The sequence below is a fragment of the Alternaria dauci genome, chromosome 6 (genome assembly GCF_042100115.1).
Source record: "Alternaria dauci strain A2016 chromosome 6, whole genome shotgun sequence".
Taxonomy (NCBI): domain Eukaryota; kingdom Fungi; phylum Ascomycota; class Dothideomycetes; order Pleosporales; family Pleosporaceae; genus Alternaria; species Alternaria dauci.
Genome location: NC_091277.1, coordinates 1880956 through 1896737, shown reverse-complemented (window position 1 = coordinate 1896737; position 15782 = coordinate 1880956). Strand labels below are relative to the sequence as shown.

At 50.9% G+C, this 15782-nt stretch overlaps 8 protein-coding genes across 8 annotated transcripts; 2 read left to right on the top strand and 6 right to left on the bottom strand.

Moving 5' to 3' along the window:
* Positions 1 to 178: 178 nt before the first annotated feature.
* ACET3X_006973 (uncharacterized protein) lies at positions 179 to 1752 on the bottom strand (the record flags this gene model as incomplete). Its single annotated transcript, XM_069453162.1, has 3 exons — positions 179 to 829; positions 882 to 1343; positions 1672 to 1752. 3 exons carry the CDS (start codon positions 1750 to 1752, stop codon positions 179 to 181), a joined length of 1194 nt encoding a protein of 397 aa, XP_069305741.1.
* Positions 1753 to 2477: 725 nt separating this feature from the next.
* On the bottom strand, positions 2478 to 3371 carry ACET3X_006972 (uncharacterized protein; the record flags this gene model as incomplete). Its single annotated transcript, XM_069453161.1, has 1 exon — positions 2478 to 3371. The coding sequence occupies one exon, from the start codon at positions 3369 to 3371 to the stop codon at positions 2478 to 2480; it is 894 nt and encodes a 297-aa protein (XP_069305740.1).
* A 544-nt stretch (positions 3372 to 3915) lies between these two features.
* On the bottom strand, positions 3916 to 5343 carry ACET3X_006971 (uncharacterized protein; the record flags this gene model as incomplete). Its single annotated transcript, XM_069453160.1, has 2 exons — positions 3916 to 4087; positions 4145 to 5343. The coding sequence occupies 2 exons, from the start codon at positions 5341 to 5343 to the stop codon at positions 3916 to 3918; spliced, it is 1371 nt and encodes a 456-aa protein (XP_069305739.1).
* Positions 5344 to 6336: 993 nt separating this feature from the next.
* ACET3X_006970 (uncharacterized protein) lies at positions 6337 to 7198 on the bottom strand (the record flags this gene model as incomplete). The annotated part of the gene is made up of 3 exons (XM_069453159.1): positions 6337 to 6636; positions 6692 to 6870; positions 6925 to 7198. 3 exons carry the CDS (start codon positions 7196 to 7198, stop codon positions 6337 to 6339), a joined length of 753 nt encoding a protein of 250 aa, XP_069305738.1.
* Positions 7199 to 9221: 2023 nt separating this feature from the next.
* ACET3X_006969 (uncharacterized protein) lies at positions 9222 to 10649 on the top strand (the record flags this gene model as incomplete). The annotated part of the gene is made up of 4 exons (XM_069453158.1): positions 9222 to 9436; positions 9500 to 9695; positions 9735 to 10174; positions 10235 to 10649. The coding sequence occupies 4 exons, from the start codon at positions 9222 to 9224 to the stop codon at positions 10647 to 10649; spliced, it is 1266 nt and encodes a 421-aa protein (XP_069305737.1).
* Positions 10650 to 12007: 1358 nt separating this feature from the next.
* Positions 12008 to 12831, bottom strand: ACET3X_006968 (uncharacterized protein; the record flags this gene model as incomplete). The annotated part of the gene is made up of 3 exons (XM_069453157.1): positions 12008 to 12484; positions 12549 to 12618; positions 12668 to 12831. 3 exons carry the CDS (start codon positions 12829 to 12831, stop codon positions 12008 to 12010), a joined length of 711 nt encoding a protein of 236 aa, XP_069305736.1.
* A 190-nt stretch (positions 12832 to 13021) lies between these two features.
* ACET3X_006967 (uncharacterized protein) lies at positions 13022 to 14327 on the bottom strand. Its single transcript, XM_069453156.1, has 3 exons — positions 14237 to 14327; positions 13472 to 14179; positions 13022 to 13243 (listed from the first exon to the last, which is right to left on the bottom strand). Exons 1-2 carry the CDS (start codon positions 14264 to 14266, stop codon positions 13577 to 13579), a joined length of 633 nt encoding a protein of 210 aa, XP_069305735.1. The 5' UTR covers positions 14267 to 14327; the 3' UTR covers positions 13022 to 13243; positions 13472 to 13576.
* Positions 14328 to 14472: 145 nt separating this feature from the next.
* On the top strand, positions 14473 to 15731 carry ACET3X_006966 (uncharacterized protein). The gene is made up of 2 exons (XM_069453153.1): positions 14473 to 15043; positions 15477 to 15731. Exons 1-2 carry the CDS (start codon positions 14510 to 14512, stop codon positions 15561 to 15563), a joined length of 621 nt encoding a protein of 206 aa, XP_069305734.1. The 5' UTR covers positions 14473 to 14509; the 3' UTR covers positions 15564 to 15731.
* Positions 15732 to 15782: the final 51 nt, after the last annotated feature.

The window sequence follows — 15782 nt, the reverse complement described above, 5'->3', positions numbered from 1 at the left end:
TTTTTTCACGCCAGAAACAAACTCGCTTCGCATCCCCTTCGCTAGCGTGATGAGAGAAGATATAAAGAAAAGCGGATATTGTGGGTAACCAACAGCGGGAAGAAACCAGTCTGGATCGGGGCAGACACCGTCTATTCCCATGGCCGCGCTTCTGTTCCTTGCGTGCCTTGTTTACCTTTTAGGTCGAAGCAACCTCGCTCTTCCTCTTGGTGCGCTCGCGCTTCTTCTCCTTGCCGGGTTTCTCGGCTTTGTCGGCCTTTTCCTTCTCCAGCGCTGCATTCTCCTTGTCTCCTTCAACCTCGTTATTGCGTGTGCTACGGCCAGACTTGGACTTCTTCTTGATGCCAGTCTCCTCGGGGCTGAGCTCGTCGGGAGAGGTGGCTGGAGCAGGGGCGATGGGTTGTGGTGCGGCCTTTTCTTTCTTCTTCTTATCCTTCTTTGCGGGTGTCTCGGCGACGGCATTGGAGGCTGGGGCTGAGGCTTGCGGCGCGGTGCGGGAGGTGGGCAATGGGACTGGAGTTGAAGCGGAAGTAGCGGGAGCGATGGAAACAGGAATTGAGTTGCCGTTGACAGCTGGCGTTGTCTTCTGGCGTTTGCGTGGAGTTTTTGCAGGTGGAGAGGGTGCTTTCACGGCTGGAGCTTCATCCTCGTCTTCAGAGGATACGTCTGAATCGGCGGCACCAACTTCAGCCTCGATTTCGGGCTCGGCCTCATCAGACGCGTCGTCCTCTTCGATAAGCTCGGCATCCTTGATGCCCTTATTGGCGACGTAAGCAGCTAGCGCGGTCTTGTACTCCTCCATTGACTGGCGGTAAGACGCCTTCCATTGCTGCGCATGTGTTAGCGACCAGACGTTATCAAGCTATACGGGGCATGCTTACCTCCTTCTCATCCTCTGAGAGCTCGTTCCAGCGCTTGTTCACCTCGATCTGGACAGCATTCTTCTCGATCTGGCCACCTGGAGGAAGCGCGGCCTCAAGATCGGCCTTGACGATGGGACGCGCATGTTGGTGGTACAAGAAGGCCGCAGTGAGGGGCTTCTTGGGGGCATTGGGGTCCTTCTCCTTCTTCTCGCGCTTGCGCTTCTTGCTCTTGCTCGCGTCACCCGCCTTGTCGGCTAGGCCCTGGGTTATGTCTTCGACGGCTTTTTGGCCAGCCTCGACGACGGAGGCGGCGGATGCGGCAGCGCCGAGTGTAGCGACATCGTTGCCATAAGGGGTCGTCGCACCCTCTTCGTAGCCGAGGACTGAGTGGCAGTGCTGCTTGTAGCTCTCCAAGAGACTGGTGATGCCGTGCTGGACGTTGACTAGGCCATTCTGGAGTTCGTGGAGATTGAAAATGACCTGATTGTGACTGTAAGCAATTGTTTCTCCTTTGTGCGCTACAGTCTTGCTCGGTGCGGAGCGATTGCGCGCTCCTGATTGCGCTGGCGCCATTGCGACTGGTTGGAGTTGAAGACGCGACTCTGGCAGAAGCGCAGGAAGCTGTTTTTTGAACAATGCAGCCGTTTTGGAGTCGCGTAGATTGGGCGATCAAGGTTACACAAGAGAAAAGATAAGGCGAGGTGAGGGTGAGGGTGGCGCGGAAGTGCGCGTGGTGTCATCGCGACGCGATAGCTGAGGGCAGGCGCGTCGCTGGTGTAAACAGGACGACGCAGGCTGTGGTACGTACCGAGTCGCGAGTCTTCCTAAATTCTGCAACAGAGATGAGGAGCTGGCCAGTTGCTGGCGTTTCCTTTTTCTTGGGCGCCATGTTGGTTGACGTGGTATGCAAAGTGGTTTGAAGATGGGAGGACGGGCGGGTGTTTGAGGAGTAAGGGCGCGGCAGCTTGGACGGGGGGGAGGAGCGCTTGAAATTTTGGGGGGGTCGGGGGGATCGCTAGCTTAAGTGACAGCGAAAAACAGCAAACGCGCCCTAATTTGGGGGGGTCACCAGCCCGTTTTCGGGGGCACCAGGTAATTGCTGCCCCCCAAAATTCAAATCGATCGCCTATCTTTCACACGCCCTGCTGGCACCAAGACGCCCAGGTGTAATGGGATGCATCCATCTAGCATCTAGGGAGGCTGCACCCTAAAGACAACCGCAATGTTTCCTGCTGAAATTTGACAATGCTGGAGACAGTGCATACATTTGCGACGCATTATGCCTCTGCTGCGCAGTGCATGCCTCCTCTGCACTGTCTTGTGCAACTGCATGTGGCGTGTCGCATGTAGAGTGGCGCCCATTTGCTCGCGGCAAGGTGGCCTTGAGCCGCCCATTGATACGGCTAATTTCAGTGCTACCCTGCCCGACCTGTGCGCATCTTTGGGCCGCCCTGTTCAGTCCAACACCGCCCTTGAAGTTGTTTTCCTGTCCACGAATCTCACAAAACTTCCCGACATGGCATCGCCAGCCTTGCAAATCTGCAAATGGCACATTGACGCATAGATTCAAACACACGTTTCCGCGTCTCCTCGAATCGGATATCATTGCTCATGCTACTCCTCGAACCGTCCGCCTTCGCTGACGTCAGGGTATACATCAAACCTCCTCTGTCCATACAGCGGCACTCCCTTCCTAGTCTCCTCAATCTTTCCTGCCTCCAGTTCGCGGATGAGCACACCTTCCTTCTCATCAAGCTGTTCTAGTACCGTCGCATTCGGATCGACAACCATGCTGTGTCCCCATGCATTGTATTCGGCCTCCATATCTCTCGCGGGACTACACAGTCCAACGTAGACCTGGTTGTCCGTTGCCCTGGCCCTTGCCAACAACTCCCAATGTAATGCACCGGTAGTGAGATTGAATGCGCCAGGGTACAGTAGCAGAAATGCGCCCTTTCTTGCCGCAATCATTGCAAGTTCGGGGAACCGTATGTCGTAGCAGATGGCTATCGCAATCGTTCCGTACTCTGGTAGATCAACCAGCGTAATCTTGTTCCCTGGCGACAGCACTTCGCTCTCCTTGAACTTGATCTTGCCTGGGATATCAATGTCGAACAGATGCACCTTGCGATGCGTTGCAAGCAGCTCTCCACTCGGCGCAAATGTCAGGCTTGTGTTGTACAGCTTCTTGGCATCCTTGTCGTCCCTCTCCGGTATGCTTCCTCCTACGAGATATACGCCCGCCTCTTTTGCCAATTTGCTTAGCGCGTGGAATGTCTGCGATTGCGATTCCGACGGCGGCGAGGGGAGCAGTGTCTCGGCGTACTTGTCAAAGTACTTTGTTCCGTAGGGCGAATTGAAGCATTCGGGAAGCACTACAAGTTTTGCGCCGGCTTTTGAGGCATCGAGAACTTTTTGCCGCGCTGATATAAGGTTCGCTGTCTTATCGGCGCCCGAAGCGAGTTGGATGAGCGCGAGCTTCAGCGACTTTTTCAGGAGGGATGCCATGTTTGCCGTAGTCGCTCTAGAAGAAGAAGAAAAGAGACAAGTTTCGAGGATATACCGTCAAAGAGTCTTTGCACTCAAGCAATGTACAATGCAATGTTGGAGGTCTTGTTGGAGTGTTGGAGTAGCGCTGGGGTGGGGTGGTAGCTCCGATCCATACATGTCATAACTCGGTCGGACTTGCCGTCCGACGATGGTGGGGTGTACTTGCCGACGCGTCGAACGCGTCCCCTTACCTTCCTTCCACCTCGCCTTAACATCTCGTGGTAACTAGACCGTCTTCTATTAAGACTGTTTCTCCTTCGCTAACCATTCCCCCGGCGCGATTGGCTTATTAATGGATTCGATCGCAGAACATCAAAGCATCTTTTATTCAGTCACTTCCCCTAGGCAGGACGATTATTGTCTTCGACTTGAGCGTGTCAACGTCACCAATCTTCTCCGTATGGCGAGAAAGGCTAGTGAGCGGGAGTATGCAGATAACACGTATAGGTGCAGTTGATGTGAAGAGTTCAGGGAATATATTTCAGCTCAATGCCTTAAGACATCAAGCTTCATCGCTTAGAGTCTTGTTGTTTACTGTCTCCTCAGTAACACGAACTTCGTGGCTCTTGTCCAGCTCCGACAACACAATCCAAGTGGGAAAGACGCACAACACCGTGATACCAAAGTTAATGCCAATGCTGACAAAGTGGTTCGCACCACCTTCCGATTGCATGCTGTCACAATTGTTAGCCGACGATGCGCGAATGCTGTTCAGGAAAAAGAAGACTTACGCCCAAGCAACAGTTTGACCCAACGCTTCTACACCCCTCAGGATACCGGTAAGATGGCTCAAGTTGGAAAGATCCGTCGCATACTGACCAACCAGCCAGTAGAGGAATTGCTGAAAGGCCTGACCACCGAATTGCCAGAAGAAAACGAGCGCGTAGCTTTTCCCGAAGCCGCCTTGAAACCAATCAAATACTGGCGACTCCGACGCATCGTAGTTCTGTTTTTGCAGGATGGTTGCCCAAATCCATGTACCGACCAAGAGGGTGATGATGCAACAGAAGGCAACGCGACCACGCGTCCTGATATGAATCTTTTGATTGTCGAGCAGGAAGGCGATGATGAACGAGGAGAAGATACCGGCAAAGTTGGTGAAGAACGAGGAGAAGGCGCGAGCTCGGACCGTGAAGTATGTTGTCAACCACGTGCTCATGAAGCCGTTGTAGAAGTAGCTAATGAAGAAGGCTGGTAGCAAGAGCAAAATCCGGCGGCTAACGAACAGCTTGCCAACAGCCTTGAACTCAGCACCCCACGTTGCGGCGCGCTCAGTGACGATCCGTGTGCCATCTCTTCGCCAAACTTTATGTGCTGGCGACAAGCACAAAGCGACCGGGAGACCGAGACACATGATGACGATGAAGATGATGTATGTTGTCGAGGAAACGGATCCAGTCGTCTTCCTGTTTGCGTTCAATCCGAGATTGATGGCTCCTCCTACAATCGGTCCAAGTGCCTTTGCGGTCTGCCAGATAGCAAGGTAAAATGCGCGGTCTCCAGGGGATGGGTATCCGATGATGATAGCAGCCTCAGCAGCCCAGAAGAAACCAGCCGAGATACCGCAAAGAGCGCTACCAAACAACATGAACCATGTGTTTGCAGAGATGTTGTTTGTGTAGAGTCCTGCACCATACAGTGGGTACCCGATCGCACCCAGTGCAAGACCATACTTCAAGCCAATCCGGTTGTTGATGGCTCCGGCAGCGACACAGACCACAGCAAAGAGTCCATATACCAGGGCGTTGGCAGCGGAGACAGCATAGGGTTCAGCAGCTCCTCCAGCTCCCAGCCCACCCAGAGCATCCCACATACCTGGGGCCGTGAACGAAACACCACATGCCACCAGGATTTGAAAGGGTACCGAGCGGAAGAATGGTCCGGAAGCCTTGAGGGAGCCCGAAGGCTCAGACAAGGAGGTGGACGACATGATGACGTCGATGAGGAGTCGTGTAGAAAAGATGGGATGAGGTGAGGAACCTCAGTCCAACGTGGAGACTACATATCTTAAGAGTTCAGACGACACTGCGATCCTTGGCAAATCTGTTACCCAATTTTTTCCCCTTAGTGATGGAGGTTGAGGCAATCGAGACGTTGGACGTTTTCTATGGGGCGAGCACGACATCTGCGCTAACTGACACTTGCGCGCCGTTCTGCGCTCCATGCGTGCCCGGCCTCCACCCTTTGGGGTAGGACTTCACTCGACTTTTCGTGTGGCTTGCTAAATTTACCGCGGCTTTCGTCGGTTTGCGATGTTCATCCGTAAAAGTTGGGATGAATGCGCCCTTTCGACATGAGACGCGGAAAGCACGTTATGTTGGGATCGCGGGAGAAGGTAGGAATGGAAAATTCTTCAAGGTGTCAAACGGGAAGGCGCACATGCTCGACAACATGTGTCTAACGTACCGAAGCTTATACTTGCCCATCAATTCTAAATCCAATTTTAATTTTGTCATTAATACTCATGTCTCTTCGGCTTTGCCAACCCGAATATTTCTTCACTGCTCTGCCACTTGACAATAACATCGACCAGGTTTTTTTTTCGTATAACAACTGTTTATATTCGTCCCCAGCCCAGGTCGAGTACCAGTCGATAATGCCAAATTAGAACTGGATTCTGACAAGGAGTCTCAATTATTCTACGCGATGGCCTGCGGATGAAATTCAAGGAAGCTTGCAGTGGGCTTAGACGCAAATCTGAATTCCCAGTACCAATCAAGGTAACCTTTTCTCCCTTTCTCGGAAAGCAGTGTATGCACTTACAGTCTCGTTCTTGCGGTATTTTACTCTTCTCTCACACGTATTTAGGAAAAAGAGTAAGGAAAGGCTGAGAGATCACAGTAAAGCAGTGCGCCGCATGGGTTATTATGACCATTGAACTGACCAAACATCATTGTGCATCTACTTTTAGTCCATATCCGTCTTAAACACGTGCAGCAACAAAAGCCGCAGCCGCAGGAGCATCGATCTCATAGTTCCCGTGCTGGGGAGTAATGGTAATACCGTTGTCGCAGATGTTGTCGCCCACATGGCAGATGATGAGAACCTTGCTTGCGGCAACAGGGCCAAAACTCTCGTCACGGTCGGCATCGCCGAATGTTACAACAGCGGTGACACGGTTGGCTTGGGCAACTGATAGCCTCTGCGTAGCAGTGTGTACAAGTTGTGCGCCTTGGGAGTATCCAGAGACAACGATCCTTGTGGAAGGACATCGAGTGGCAGCCTGTATGCCATGTCAGCGTCGCTATACAGGTGACCATGGTGATTGCAGCACTCACTTGGTTGATCAGATTGAACATGGTCGTCGCTCCGGCAGCATCTCCTCCAGCCAGGAAGCCAAGGACGTTGGCCGGATAGTTTACACCCTGGATGGCCAAGCGGCTGATTCCTCCGACACGAGCAGCCAGAGCATTGAAGAAGGTTGGGCCTTCTGAACCTGCCTCTCCAACATTGCCCGCTACGCAATTGAAGTCAGTACATATCTTGTACTCGCTTTGGACATGCAACTTACGTTGAGTGGTGCCACGAGCGAAGATGACCGTGATCGGACGGCATGCAGTGCCGTCAGTCAGTTGGTTGTAAGTGCCACCATTGTACTGGCGCTTGGAAAGTTCACGCTCTTCAACACTCTGGTTCTCAAGCTGTGCGGCATACTCCTCGACAGTAAGGCTGCTGTCGATAAGGTCGGTGATAGGGAAGCTCACGCCGCTCGCTGGTGTTGGCGCAGCAAGGGCGACGGGGAGAAGGGCAGCAAGAGCGAGGAGGGAACGAGCGCTAGTCTTCATGGTGAATGATTGTCAGTGCTGGCTGAGAAGAAACGAGAGAAGTTGGAAGGAGTTGGAAAGGATGGTTCAAGAAGAAAAAGAGTGCATCGTTCAACCTTTTGTATCTCGAGCCACCACTCTCTCAATGCATGGCGAACATCGCCGTTACCGTAACAGTACTGTTCCTTGCGCTAGTGCATTATTCTCTTGTAGGCACATTGGCAATACTTGTCAGCAGACCTTGTCCGTATGTCTCTCTACCATTTCGACCTTCTCCTCCGCGTCGTTGACCCTAATGGTTCTTGTTCATCGCGATTTATACCCAATGAATACAAGTGATCCATTCACGTTGACCAGTGGTCGTTCAGTTCCCCTCCGACACTTTAAATGAAATGCAGCTTGATGGCATCGGCCCTTTATTGTGTACTCCTACTTCCGGTTGGTGTCTCCGCGACCTTCTTCTTCACGTTAGTAAACCCCAGGTACCGCCGGATGGCTATGAAACACGTGGGGATGAACGCGACGTTTCCAGGACGAATAGAGAACATGGTTACAGCCAACGCTGCGCAACGTGAGAACCATCGACGATATGATTCGTTATGCCGAGGCTGTCAAGCCTGTGGCGGCGCTATGAAGTGTCGATCAGTGTGAAAAACACGATGCAGCGCCGAACTATAGCCGCTTCTTATGGCTTGAAAGTAGGTTCGACGACAAGACGTTGCTGCATATAACTGTGCTAGTGGCATGTCACTGTCCTCTGATCGCATTGTTGCGATTTGGTGTCTTCAGGATGCATGTCACCCGGCCATGGAAAAAATGGGGTCGGCTGTGCTAAATTTATTAGGACTAGCGCCTAACATGCTCTAAACATATTCTAAATATATTTAAATATACTTATCTTTATTCTTATCTATATCTATTATATTTTATAAGAATAAAGATATAATAGCTAATACTAGTATTATCTATCTTAAAATATAAAAAATCTTTTTTTAGATAGAGATATTAGGAAAAAAAAAAGAACTTATAAAAATACCTAGAATATATTTAGAACATGTTCTTAATATGTTTAGTATATTATATAATCTATACTAGGCTATACTAGCGTGCGCACAGACCCTTTTTAAGATTAAAATACCTAATATAGCTAGGTTATAGCCGACCCTATTTTTTCCATGGCCGGGTGACATGCTGCCTCTTGGTGTCTTCCCTGTCGATGCGATGATGTCATGCCAAGCACTAGCACCAGCCCCCTCAATATTAACGAATTTGACTTCTGGAAACTCGTGCATTCAAAGATGGAACATATTTCTATCTGCTCTAGTGTATCTATACTGCGTCTGATAAACGTCGATGACTGGGTAAAACTGGACGACGATCCAAGCCATCTGGTTCCCGAGGTCCTTTGGAGGAAAAAATACTGACGCCAGCAATTCTAGTGCCATGACAAAACCAGCCAACAGGAAGTTGAAAAATGTGCGAAGCCATATCCGCGTTACTAATAGTCTTCTTGCCTGGGACAAAAACCGGTGTTATCGCACATTGTCGTAGCCGCTCAGAAGCACTAGAGAACCCCGCACACCGTACCCGTTGCCAAGCAAAGACTGCAGTAACAACTGCTGAAATCTTCCCTAACGCTCCTTTTGGCGTCTTGGTAACATTTCGAGCTTCCAATTATGATCACGATCTGCGCTGTCAAGTGCCATGATAGCAAGAGTTGCATTCCTCCGATGACGGCAACTACTGCGGTATCGCAATGTTTTGGAGATACCGGCAGTCGACTGCTTGCCCGTCATGAAGAGTGGGATGGCAAAGCATCGAAGTATAAGTCATAGGTTTGGATGTTTGGTGAGATGACTTCTACGATTGAGACCAACATTCTCGCCCCATCAATATGCGATCCATATCCCTCTTCGCGGTCTGTACAGCGACACTGCTAAAAACTGCTTTCTCGTCACCGATCCACGCACATCATCCTCATCAATCATTCCCTAGTACGGAACAATGGCCCCTGCCGGTCGTCGGCAAACCACTGGAGCAACAAATGCCAGATGAAGACCTCCAAGACATTATTTCGCAGATATCACGCGACAACATCGAGGGCACGATCCGGAAACTTGCCTCATTCGGCACGCGCCATACTCTGTCAAGTCAAACCGATCCGGCCCGAGGTATCGGCGCTGCAAGAACATGGCTTACCGCTCAGTTCCAAGAAGCCGCCGATGCGAGCGAAGGAAGAATGACCGTGGACTGGAACAGGTAGTTGTACCTGTACGAAATGCACGTGAGACATGTACTGACTTTGTATCTTCACCTCTGCAGCTTCATCAAATACCCTGGGGATAACGAACGCATCATCTTCCCGGTCAATATCACAACAGTGGTAGCAACATTGAAAGGCAGTGAGGACCCGGACCGTGTCTACGTGACAGGCGGGCATTATGACTCGCGCAACAGCGATCCTATCGACTACCAGGGCGATGCTCCAGGTGCTGTTGACGATGCTTCGGGAGTTGCAGTCTCTCTGGAGCTTGCTCGTATCTTTGCGCATTACAAGCCCAAGACCACCATCGTTTTCACAGCCTTCGCAGGCGAGGAGCAAGGTCTGCTCGGCGCAGAAAATCTGGCGCAAACTTACAAGAATGCATCTGTGAATGTAGCTGGTATGATAAACCTCGATATGGTTGGTAACTCTAAAGCCGCAGACGGTACTGTTGATCCTTATAACATCCGCCTCTTCTGCCAGGGCACACCCTTGACAGAGAACTCCACAACAACTACATCCCGTCTCAGCATCGGCGGTGACAACGACAGCCCTGCTCGCAACCTAGGTCGCTTCATATATGAAGTAGCATCTAATGCCTTCACTGAGATGACAGTGCGCCTCATATACCGCCTAGATCGCTACAGCAGAGGTGGCGATCATCGCCCTTTCCTAGAAGCAGGATACACAGGTGTTCGCTTTGTTCAACCCAACGAAGACTACACACAACAGCAGTAAGTTTCCCTACTTGAACTACATGTGAGACATGTACTGATTCGTACACTCGTATCTAGTCAAAATGTCACCGTACGCAATGGCAAGCAATATGGTGATCTAGTTGAATGGCTGGACTTCGAGTACAACACTCGCGCTGCCAAGGTCGTAGCAGCCACGATGTGGAGTTTGGCTAACGCACCTGGAGCGCCCACCAACGTTGGTATCAATACCACGACATCCGACAACTTTAGTCAATTCAAATGGAACGCGCCGAAGGGCTTGCCGGTAGAAGGATATGAGATCTTGTATCGCGACACTATCGAACCGCATTGGACAAATGTGATCGAGGTAGGCAACGTGAACTGGTTCAATCTTACTTCTGCGACGATCCACAAGGATAATGTCATTTTTGGAGTGAGAAGTGTGGGGAAAGGAGGTTACAAGAGTCCGGCAGTCTTACCATTTCCGTTTGGATGTACGCGAGATTGCTAAGAGAAGTAGATATTTGAAGGAGTATACTTGATTGAGTGGTATGAAGGAGTCTGTTCCGTTGATACCTGGTCCTTTAACATACAATCCGTAACGCCAATCCTGCTTCTCTTCCCGAAGCACCCGCTTGCTCTCGTCAACCACTCTCAATAGACCTGAGCTCGGCAGTTTGGAACACCGGACTTGAAGAAAAATATGCTGTCCAGTTCGGTTGGGGGTCAGTTTAACACAAATCGAAGAGCGGTAATGATTCACCCCAAAACATACCTGTTCTATTCCATCATCCGGGTCAAACAGATACTGATACCGCTATTCGCCAACTTGTACAGGCTTCTGATGGTCTCTTCATACTTCTTTTGCTCCTCCACATCTGCATCGTCCATGAATACTGCTTCGGCACGAAAAGCAAGCTCTATGGACTTGAGCGAGGTGAGCACAGAAGAGAACCGTTTATTGTGATTGCCATGAGAAGTGTGCGAAGCTCCAGGTATACCAAAATACTCATCGTAGCAACAGTGAGTTTCGCCGATTCTCTCTCGCGCTGCATTCAAGTCAGTAAGAAGTGCCAACGCTACCCCGACCATATTACCCACATCCTGAAGTACTTTCCAGTCTTTTGTTCAACGTTGAGTAGCCCGTTTTCGTGAAAGCGAACCTTCTCATACCGGCGTTTCACTACTCCTGTGCTGGGGAATGCCTTTATGCCCTTGGTAGAGGTCTTCTGGTTCTGGAGGTCAAGCTTGTGAGGTGTCATGATGTGATCGTTGATAACTATGGAAGGTGTGATTAAGTTACTGACAAGATAGAGCGAAGTGGTCTAATATATGCAGAGATTCTCATGCTCAATCACCAGGTAGAGGTGCGGCTGTATTCCGGAAGGCGGTTCAGACAAGGTAAGAGGAATGGAGGTAAGCGGCCACCGAGTTGTACCACCAAACACCATAGCCCACCCCAAAGGTAAAAAACCTCACTTTCCTGCCGAAGTTATGACACAGAGGAACACTTATATATTACCGGTACATGTTCAACGGCAGGCACAACTCACAAGAGAGTTTGATCATAAGTCAGTGAGATGTCCTTTCAGAATGGGAATGTTGGAGCAGAGTATGAATTTCACATCTAAGTTATAGCATCAAAATCAAACGCTTTTGAAGTTGCGCCATAGCATGGCCTGTCATATGCTTTTTTTTCCTACCCACACAGATCGGTGCTCGAGTTCCTTGTGACCATCCGGGTCACCTGTTCAAAAAGAAAGTGATTTCAAAGTGCCGCCTGCTGTGGGGAAGAAACCTGCACAACCGTAGCGTTGTCAGTTTAAGCCCAAAAGAGAATTGCGCATTCTGGTCATCTTACTCATCATCTTATGAGCCACCAACGTCGATCCACTTCTTGTCGGTCTGTTCAACCTTTATAGTGATCAAACTGTCCTGGAAGTCTAGCTCGAGATACCTACGTACCCGCTCCTCATTGGCTTCTTGAGTTGATGTATCTGAGACCTCAAAGATTTGAACATGGATGCCTTGGAGGCAAGGGAGTAACTTTGCAAGTCTCCGTCCATATTTCAGAAGGAAGCGAAACAGTGGCTGTATGAAGGCAGGGCTACGGAGTTGCATATGAAAGGACGTGATCATTCTGCGTTGGTGCGGCTTCAGCGTCATCAAACCACCTATTACTTCCGGCAGGCAAACAGTCGTGAATGTCGTAAGCGTAAGCGGCATGGACGCGGCTTCTGCGTATACCTGGCGACAGGTGCGCAGAAGTGCCATGGCATTCTTCGATTTGGTCCATGGAGGGTAGAACTCGGCGAGCTCCGTCATATATACCTTTCCTCCTAACACCTGATGTCAATGTACGAAGTCAGTACATATCTCACATACAATTCGTGAATGGGCATTTTCCTACAAGTTTCCAGATGGCATTGCGAATCTCAGGCGGCAGTTGTAGAAGTGGAGAGGCACGATTCTGCTTGGTGCTGACGGCACGTCAGCTGTTGCTCGTGTAAGGATGTTGAGTATTCTCACAGTTCCTTCTCATCACCTTTAGGCGCGACATTCAGCAGACCATTCCGGAACTTGTGGTATCCGCGTGCGGGCCGCTTGACAACCTTATTGTCCCTCGTCTTGACAGTGAATGCCTTCTTTGCTTTCGGGATCTTGTCGCCAGCGGCTGTCTTGCGGGGCGACATGGCGGGTGACGACGTCGAGCGTGGTGTTGTCTGAAGAATGTGGGCTATCCGAAGGTTCGGTCACAAATGATATGTTGAGGAAATGAAGCAGCAGTTGAGTCCAGTTATAGAAATCACGCTTCAATAGCGCGAAGCCATGTGCTTAATGAGCGGGGAGGCAAGCACGTGGGTAAGAGACGGGGAGGTGAGAGGAGATAACTACGGTCATGTGAATTGCTCATACGGGTTGCTATGTAATCGACGCAGTATCGCCCCTTGCCGGACGCGAGGCTCACAGAAGAGAACGGCGTCCTTACTTCAACGACGTGTTCAGAGCTCACTATTGCCATTATGTAGCAATGGTTGCCTCATATCAATATGCGCCTCATACTGCCTTCCGCTAGAAGTCATTGTCTCGACTTCATGAGGCTACCTCTAGTGACTGTCAGTACAGGTACGCGATCGGGCTATAATGACTACAACAAGAAGGAATGTGCTCAGAGAGAAGATTGTAAACTCATCATGGATGGTGCTGGACGAGTCAAGGGGTCAGGCCGCAAGCAGCCTTCACTCTCGTCTCAAGCCCAGCACCACCTCTGCCTAAGGATGATAACTCAGATTGCATCATTGCACGTGAAACCGAAGAAAGGAGACTACTTACAGCTTGAGTTCGGCTGAGGGTGTGGTATCTGTTGCAAGCTAACAGTCACGGCAGGTAGGGATGTTGCCTTTGTGGGTTGCTCATCAGTTGCAGTAGTTGCCCTCTTCAGTAGTCGAGATCGAGGGTGTCGTCTTTCTGCACATCGGGCCCATTGGCCTGGTGCCACGCATCCCATTCATCGCTTCCATCATCACTGTCACCGCTGTCGGCCCCGTCACGGCCACTCCTTCTTCGCGGCAAGCCTCTCTCTAGCCTTATTTCTTTTCTCCTCTTCGCGTATCTGTCCCGTTTTCTCTTATTCTTAGCTTTGGTTGTTGCACTAGTGGTCGCCCACTGCTGTTTCTTCGGCCCGGCAGGTGCATCGGGCTGCGTCTTGTCGGCATCTGCGGGCTTGTGTGAGGAGTCTTCCTGTGTTGGAGGACTGGGCGGGGCTGGGCTCGCAGGGACAGCCTTGCTTTCGAGGACTTCGCCATTCTCTTTCTGCAGTCGCCGTTTGCGGAGCATAGCATGAATTTCCGAATGTCGGAACATGGCAATTTGCTCGTCTGTCAGGGTGCGTTTCGTGCCGTCAGGGTAGTAGCCCAGACCATCGTCTGCTTCCTCGAAGTACTCTTCGGCCACTTCTGATTCCGGCTCGAAGCCGTGCAAGAAATGTTCCGGCGCGGGCGCGTGTGGGAAGTGTTGCGCATGAAAGGCGCGTAAATCGTCCTGTGCTGCGTTAGCGAATTGCTACTTGCATTGCAGACTCCAGGCTTTTGCACTCACAATAGTGACGGTGGGAATTTGGAGCTCCATGGCTAGTGTTTAATTTGTAGAGCGATAGGGTAGGCGCGCGCTCCGAGGCGCGGTATATCACGTTGGTGAAGACATAGTGAAGACAAGAAGAAAGGGTTCCCAGGCTCAAAAGGCGCCCGGAGATCATGCGCGCGGTCACGAGGTCTTGGCTTCACCGCGGCATGACGTCTGTGCTTCCCACCTTCTAACGCCGCGTCTACCCAGAACCTGTAACGACACCCTAATGCACACCCTCAAGCAATCATGAAGCCTGCATCTGTCGTCGCATACCCTTTTGCAACCATCTCCCTACTCTTTGCCACGTCTGCACAAGCCCGCCCCTTTGAGAGTATCATCCAGTCATTCAACATCATCAGCGAACAGTCGCCCCTTCGAGACTACATCATGGGCAACCCCGAGGAACAAGTGTCGACTGGTGTCATCATATCCGATGTTATCGGAAAGACACAGAACATTGCAATCTTCAGTGGCCTGACGAGGGACATCGACACAGTCGCCGGACGACTAGATAACGCCTCGCAGAACGCCACGGTGCTGGCACCGAACAACAGCATCATGCGCGATTTAAAGAGGAAGCCATGGGAAGACCCCGAAGACTATAGCACGTTTGGCGCGGACGCATACGAAGGCACTGGCGGGCAGGATCGCGCGCGGGGCAATCTCGAGCGCTTCGTGCAGCGCCACATTATCCCAGAAAGTCCATGGGAGGAGGGAAAGAAGGTCAAGACGCTTTCCGGTGACGAGATTTGGTGGGAGTCCAAGGACGGCCAAAAGAAGGTAAGCCACGCCGCTATGTTCGTAGTCTCGACGTCTCGTTGGACATGCCCAGGCCCCACCTTTCAGTACGCCGAGCCTTTTCGCTTCTCGCTCGCACAAACATGAATAGGATCATTGCAAATTTGGTGTATCCCATCAATCAACCAAGCACATCTAATGTGTTACGGTGAGATGGCCGAGTTGGTTATGGCGCCAGGTTAAGGTTATCTTAACACATATTCCTGGTCACGAAAGTGGCGTGGGTTCGAGTCCCACTCTCATCAGCATTCGTCTGGCTTCAGTCAGATACCCCAGGTTCTTTTTTTGGCGATGTTGTTGGCCCGGGAACGCGTTCAGGGGTTGTGGCGTACACACGGCCTTGTATTTTTGCCCACCACCATTCATTTTTTCTCACGCCAACATCACCAAGTCCTTAGTTAACTTGAAACTTCAGATCCAACCCGCTGATGTCGTGGTCACGAGCATAGCCGAAAAAGTCTCCAATGGCGAGATTTGGGTTCTGGAGGGCTCTCTCGCATAATTGCAATCTACTTGGGAGAGTCTAGATTTTAATCTTGACCTCACAGACGCTCTCTTCCTCGACAGTATCACGATCGTAAAGTGGTTTTCTATGTTATGCATTAGACGGGCTTACGATAAATTGGTGGCAGGAATGGTGGTGGTCGGTTCCTTAGAATACAAGTTCTGTGTTTCCTCGACTCTGTCACATTGCATCTCCTCGTCACGCCTCAAATAACGG